At 35.7% G+C, this 6,986-nt stretch overlaps 2 protein-coding genes across 2 annotated transcripts; both read left to right on the top strand.

Moving 5' to 3' along the window:
• The first annotated feature begins 1,363 nt into the window (after positions 1 to 1,363).
• On the top strand, positions 1,364 to 1,845 carry LOC139854247 (uncharacterized). Its single transcript, XM_071843565.1, has 2 exons — positions 1,364 to 1,456; positions 1,573 to 1,845. Exons 1-2 carry the CDS (start codon positions 1,364 to 1,366, stop codon positions 1,843 to 1,845), a joined length of 366 nt encoding a protein of 121 aa, XP_071699666.1.
• Positions 1,846 to 2,200: 355 nt separating this feature from the next.
• Positions 2,201 to 6,526, top strand: LOC139854253 (uncharacterized). The gene is made up of 4 exons (XM_071843569.1): positions 2,201 to 2,795; positions 3,000 to 3,499; positions 3,694 to 3,705; positions 6,164 to 6,526. The coding sequence occupies exons 1-4, from the start codon at positions 2,201 to 2,203 to the stop codon at positions 6,524 to 6,526; spliced, it is 1,470 nt and encodes a 489-aa protein (XP_071699670.1).
• Positions 6,527 to 6,986: the final 460 nt, after the last annotated feature.

Raw genomic sequence — 6,986 nt, forward strand, 5'->3', positions numbered from 1 at the left:
AAATATCATTACAACTAAGGTTTAACATTTCTATTAAAGTTACCAATATTACTAAAATTATCATTTAAGATTATTATTATTAACATTATTATTTTTATATTAACAATATTATTATTACAAATTAAATATATATAAGATATATAATTTAAAACATATTATATAAATTTGTTCGATTACAATTATGTGTGTTAATATATATATAAATGATATAGGTTCGTGAATCCGAGGCAACCTTATAATTGACCAATGGTGTTATATGTATTTTTACTACAAAATACATTAGGTGAGTATATTGTCCCTTTTAAACTCTAAATATTTTTGGGCTGAGAATACATGCGCTGTTTTTTTTATAAATGATTTACTTTATGGACACAAGTGATCAAAAATAAATTCTACGTTGAGTTGTACCATGACATATTTCTTTATACTTGGTAGCTAATATTTACGTGAGGAGCGTAAACGCGAATCCTGTTGATAGATCTATCGGGCCTGACAACCCCAACCGGGCTGGACGACCAGTTTTAAACGGTTGCACAGTACTTCGTTTCGTTACTACACTTGGTACAGTGTAGGGTTTATTTAAGAATATGCTGCTGTGATTTAAATGTTAAGTATGGTTACCAAGTGCTCAACGACTTTTCATACACGAGGAGTGTATTATGTATAAACATGAAATCTTGTGGTCCATAGTTATAACGCTGCTTGCAATAAAACCTATATCTCACCAACTTTATATTGACATTTTAAAGTATGTTATTCTCAGGTACAAATTAAGTCTTCCGCTGTGCATTTGCTCATTATAAGGACATTACTTGGAGTCGATCATCGCAATGGGACCAGATGTTGATGATTTCGTCCAGGTGGATAAGGACGGGTCGTCTCATAGACTTACTCGATCGGATAGTGAGAGAGCGGAATGGTTAGATGCTAGGTGTAATTGGATCAAAAAGGATATGGTCAAAAATAACTTGCTCAAACATAAAGCGCGCATTAAATGGGCGGTTGGGGGAGATTAGAACTCCAAATTCTTTCATTCGGCAATTAAATGCAGGTACATCAAAAACAATATCAGAGGATTACATGTAAATGGTGTGTGGCAGGAGGGTCAAAGGAAATTAAAGACAAAGTGTTTGAGTATTTCAAGAACTTATACGTGGATAATGACACAAGGGGGTTCAATATACTTGGTTTTGATATTCAAGAAATCTCGTCATAAGATGCCATGAATTTATAACTCCCTTTTGAAGAAGAAGAAGAAGTTTGGGCCGCGATAAAAGAGGGCAGATCTTCCAAGGCACCCGGCCCGGATGGTTTCAATTTCAAATTCTATAAAAAATTCTGGTGGATCATTAAAGATGATTTAATGGCAGCTGTCAAGTGGTTATGGGATCGTGGTGAGATTTCTCCGGATTGCAACGCTTCATTTATTACCTCAATTCCAAAGATAAAAGATCCTGTTAGCCTTCGTGATTATCGTCCGATCAGCTTGTTAGGAGTTATTATTAAATCATTGCAAAAAAATTGGCCTCCAGGCTTTGTAAAGTTATTTATAAACTTATTGGGATCGAGAAGTCAGCATACCTCAAAGGTAGATCCATTCTTGAGAGTATACTCATAGCAAACGAAGTTGTAGCTGATGTCAAGAAATCGAGCTCCAAGTGTTTTTTATTCAAGTCGGATTTTGAAAAGGCATTCGATAGCGTTAAATGGAAATTTTTGTTTGATAGTATGACGAACATGGGTTTTGGTGCCAAGTGGATCAAATGGATTAAGAGTTGCTTTAGCTTAGCTTCCGTTTCGGTCTTGGTAAACGGCTCCCCTACGAAGGAATTCTCACTTCATTGAGGTATACGTCAAGGCGATCCCCTCTCACCATATTTGTTTATTGTTGCGAGTGAAGGTTTAAACCTACTGACAAATATCGCTGTTAAAGAGGACTGATCCTAGGTGTCGAAGTTGGGCTGAATAAAGTTAGCATATCACACTTACAATTTGCTGATGATACCATATTCTTCGGTAAATGGGGCAAAAGAAATATAGCGAATGTTCATAAAACCCTTAAGTGTTTTGAAAAGGCTTTGGGCTTAAAAATAAACATGAGTATTGTTTACTTGGTGTGGGAGTTACAAGTTCTGACATTGAAAGGCTTGCAAATAAGATCAGATGTGGGGTCGGAAAGTTTCCCTTCAAATATCTAGGGATGCCAATCGGAGATAATATGCGTAAATTAAAGGCCTGGAAAGTTGTAATCGAAAAGTTCACAAAAAGGTTATCGGATTGGAAGGCAAGATCGATGTCTTATGGGGGACAGTTAATTCTTATCAAATCGGTTCTTAATAGTTTACCACTCTACTTCTTCTCGTTGTTCCTAGCTCCCGCAAGTGTAATCAACCTTATCGAGAAATTGCGTCATAAGTTCTTTTGGGGCGGGTCGGGGAGTGAGTCAAAAATGTCGTGGGTCAAATGGGAGTCTATCTTAATGTCATACGGGGATGGAGGGTTAAATATCAGGTCTCTCAAAGCAAAAAATAGGGCGTTAGTGGGTAAATGGTGGTGGCGCTTTCGTACCGAAAGCAACACTCTTTGGGTCAACGTCATTAAAAGCATTTACGGGCGGGAGGGGGGATTGAGTTTACATAATCAGGGGGCTTCTTCTAGCAATAATTCGGTTTGGGATAACATTATTAATCTAGAAAAGGATCTGCTTAATGTTGTCTTGGACTTTAATTCATTTTTTGAAAGAAAGTTAGGTGACGGTCGAGACACGCTTTTCTGGAACGATATCTGGGTCGGAGGTATGAAACTTAAAGAAAAATTTCCTCGGCTTTTTCGGTTCGAAATCAATCAGAATGCATCAGTAAAAGATAGAGTGGCGTTCGTAAATGGTTCGTGGTCCTACTCGTGGCAATGGTCCAGAAATCTTACGGGCAGACTCGTTGGCGAACTCGAAGGCTTAATTTTGCAGGTTCAAGAATGCTCAAGTTTATATGATGGATAAGGTTCGTGGGTTTGCAAGTTGGATGATAGCGGGATATACAAAGCAAAAGTCATGACAAAAAAAATTGATGACATTTTACTTGCGGGTCAAGGCTTCAGTGAAGGTACCATGCGTAACAAATTGATACCTCAAAAAGTGGGGTTATTTATTTGGCGTACTCTCAAACATCGCATTCCGGTAAGAATGACACTTGACAAACATGGTGTAGACCTTGATTCAGTTTTACGTCCCCTATGTAATGATCATACGGAATTAGTGGATCATGCGATTTTCCTATGTAAACATGTTGCGGAAGTTTGGAGTAGGGTATTCAATTGGTGGGGATCTATTCTTTCGGGTAATGCTTCTCTTTCGTATTTTTTCTCGGAAGACGGGAATAACAGCAAGTCTAAGTTGCAAAAACTGACTTGGCAAGCTGTGCGGTGGGTGACGGGTTACCATATCTTAAAAAATAGAAATCACAAAGTCTTTCATAAAGATTCGTGGGCTGCTCCAAAAATTGTAAGTGAGATTCAACTCAAAACATTCGAATGGATATCCAATCGATTGAAGACTACCTCTTTTGATTGGCATCGTTAGTTGTGAGATCCGAACACTGTTTTTGATCCGGGTTAAATTTTGGTTCGTGGAGGCCTTGTTGTATAGCTTTATGAGTTGCATTTTTTTATGTTCTATTTTTGTTTGTGAGTTTGGAGGTTAAAGTGCAGGTATGTGTAGTGTTGTATAGTGTGCTTCGCTGTGTCCATGTTGCAGGATGTTTGGGTTGTTTTGACCCATTCATTCCCCTTGTACATATTGTTCATAGCTTATAATATAGTTGCTTTTAAAAAAAAAAAAAAAAAAAAAAAAAAGTAATCAATACAGAGTTAAATTAGTGGAGAAGTTGGTTATGAAAAATTAATAGGTAGTTATTATAAAGTACAACAAAATAATGCACATCTAGAATTCTTTAAAAATAACCCTTAGACTTATTTACAAAAAAAGATTCTCGAATTAATATTAATAATTAATAATAAAATAATACTCTCTCCATCTCATATTAATTGTTTTCAAACAAAAAACATACATTTAAAAAAATATAATAAAATTATTGTATTTTATGTTTATTTTTCAGTTTTACCCTTACTTTTTATTTCTCCTTTAATACTATTCAAATCCATTAAGAACATAATAGAAATTATACATCTCATTTTTCTATTTAATGAAGTGGATAATTAATTTAAAATATTTTAAAAGGAAATACCGGATAATGAATAAGAGATGAGGGTGCTAATAAGATTTAAAAATTGAGTGAAGTTATATGAGTTAAAAATTGAGTGAGGTTATACGGTTAATGAATGAAGTTAAGAAAGTGACGTGAATTTTACGGGGGAATGTTAAAATTTTTGAAAAAGGTAACGTAAAAATAGCAGGAATAAAAGTGAAATAAGCAATTAGGAGGATAAGTGGGTAGTTTGGTTGTGGGTTACTCAATCATATGTCGCTATCCCCTTTATCGGACAACGTTGGTATTACGCTCTAATTGAGTGCATCAACTTGATCATCATAATTTCATTGAAATAAAATTAATGAGATGCCGATGCCGTTTTCTTTGAAATAATAACATACTAATTTATATTTTATAACATACCAAATCAAATTATAAAAGATACTAGTATTTAAATCATAAGTAATTGTATGTTTAGAACAAGATGGTAGATATCACTTGATACCACTTAGATACATTACGGTCGATAAAAAGAAACGTATATAAGTGTTTCGAAATGTAGTGAATCAAGGTATGAAAATCATAATATATTGCGTTTTCATTATGTTTATTCAGTTACTATAGCATTTGAATGACCGAGATAATTTGTAACATTTTCTCGTGTCATTTAACATAAATAAATAACACTTAAGTAAATTTGTTATAAAGTACTTAAGTATATATAATCTGCTCCCCTTTTACCGACTTTCATTTATTTCTCTCATTTTTCAAAGCTAGTTAATCTCGAGATGACTAGCTTCTCTCCCCTTGTATTCCCAACCATAGCTCCTTAAAAATTCGGTTGTCCTCTCACTGAAAACATTTTAAACAATTTAGACTAAGCTACCGGAGCTTCGTTTTTTTACCAAACAAAACCCCGTTTCCAACCCTCTTTGTTTTCTATTTGTCTTAAGAATGCCGAAGATATTAATCCTGCTTAGTCTGGTATAGCGGTGCTCCAGCTATCGGCTTTGGTTCATCGGTATACCTAGACAGCGAAGGTGCCACTATTATTATCGGAATACTTGAGAAAACTTGTTCCCAAAATATGATAGAGACGGCTTTTGACAAGGTTGACCCGGTGACCGATGTTAAATTTTGGCCGACGAGGAGATATTCCTTTGTTACGTACTCCGACCATTCACTTGTTGATACGCCAGTGACCACTTTGAATGGCTTTCGGTGTTTAGCTGACCCATTTTTGCGGGTTAGCCGATACACCGTGCTAACCGAACTTTTTTTTGGCCAAAGTCAAATCTTTCCAGCGTCCTCAAATGTAATTTAGCCCCGAACAAGCAAGTCACCATTTTTAAATGCAACAAATCAAGAAGGTTCAAGAGGTTTTGGTTATTGAGGGTGTAGGTGTCGTTGCCGAAGAAGAATACAATGGTATCGAGGTCGATGTGGATGTGTTGGGTGACAGAAGATGATTCGGGGTCCGGGCTGCAATTTGGCAATGTAGGTGTTGATATTATAATTGATTCTAACATTCATTGTACCGAGGACCCTGCTTAGGTCGAAGATGTTTTGGATTGTGTTGAAATATCGGGTGTCATTCCCTAGTAAACATATACATTGTTATTAATAAAGCCCCTATTGATCGAACCTAAAACAGAAGTTTGATAAGAAACTGATAGTTATAGGTTTGAGTGCTTAATTTTAAGGTGAAAATAGATTGACTAATTGTTCTAACTCTGGCAATCGTGTAAACCCGATCGAAATCTAAAAATTCGTGAGGGCGTAAAACAATCAACCAGATTAACATACTCAATAAGACTGAGTCATTAATATATGAGATGATCGAATTCAGACAGTGATCGGAATTCAATCAGAATATAAGTAAACTGACGTAATTTTTACTGAGTAAGTTTACAATATCAGAGTTGTTGCAAATGAATAGTCCAATGGGGTATTTATAGATGGGAAAGCTTGTTATTCACATGACTGGCGTGGCACGCGTACCATTTGTGAGTGTAACAAACTGCCGTAACAATATCGCCCCAAGAAGGATAAACAGAAGAATAAGGATCGATCATCATGTGTTACGGGACGAAGATGAAGGTGGTACTTCGGATGTTAATCATCAAGGTTTTTCTCAAGATTTGACGGACCGTGGGTTAATCCCACTGTATTTGGGTACCCTTATTAGTAGTAAGTCGGTCAATGTTCTTGCGTATTCCTTTACATCTAGGAAAGAAAAAGATGTTCGTGTTGATATAGAGGACGTAAAGACTTATCGGCCAGATGAAAGGAATCGTAAGGGTTATTCTAAAGCCGACTAATTCCGTTTTGTTTCATTTGATGGTTTCGTTTTGCTTGTTGTATATTTTTCGGTTATGGTGTTTGCTTTTTTTTTCTTTATGACCCTTAGTCCCTTAAGTTTTGTTTATGTTCAGCTATTGTTCCCGGTTTAGGCTCGATTTGAGCTAGTTTGTTCTTACTCTGGTTTAGATGCATATTGAGCCTTTTCGTGCTTCACTTATGTATGGCTTATAGTTTTCTTACTCAATTTAGAGTACGAGTAATGAATATAATATTAATTTAAATTCTCCATAACACTCCCCTAAAAGGCCTCAACATTCTCAAAACATTACCATAACAAACCTCATTTCACATAACAGTGTCATGCAAGTAAAATTTCCGTTACAACTACACGTCACTCATAAGTCATAATTCATGCTCACCATAACAAGTGGTGTAAACGTGATTAAAATGTTCATGAAGGTAATTGAAGAGTTATTT

The sequence above is a fragment of the Rutidosis leptorrhynchoides genome, chromosome 1 (assembly GCF_046630445.1).
Source record: "Rutidosis leptorrhynchoides isolate AG116_Rl617_1_P2 chromosome 1, CSIRO_AGI_Rlap_v1, whole genome shotgun sequence".
Taxonomy (NCBI): domain Eukaryota; kingdom Viridiplantae; phylum Streptophyta; class Magnoliopsida; order Asterales; family Asteraceae; genus Rutidosis; species Rutidosis leptorrhynchoides.

Excerpts from the sequence above, each read along its gene's own strand:
- LOC139854247 (XM_071843565.1), top strand. The coding sequence starts at position 1,364 with ATGGCAGCTGTCAAGTGGTTATGGGATCGTGGTGAGATTTCTCCGGAT. Across the intron at positions 1,457-1,572 it reads TTCCAAAGATAAAAGATCCT|TCAGCATACCTCAAAGGTAG; the intron begins GTTAGCCTTCGT and ends GGGATCGAGAAG.
- LOC139854253 (XM_071843569.1), top strand. The coding sequence starts at position 2,201 with ATGCCAATCGGAGATAATATGCGTAAATTAAAGGCCTGGAAAGTTGTA. Across the intron at positions 2,796-2,999 it reads GAACGATATCTGGGTCGGAG|GTTCGTGGGTTTGCAAGTTG; the intron begins GTATGAAACTTA and ends ATGATGGATAAG.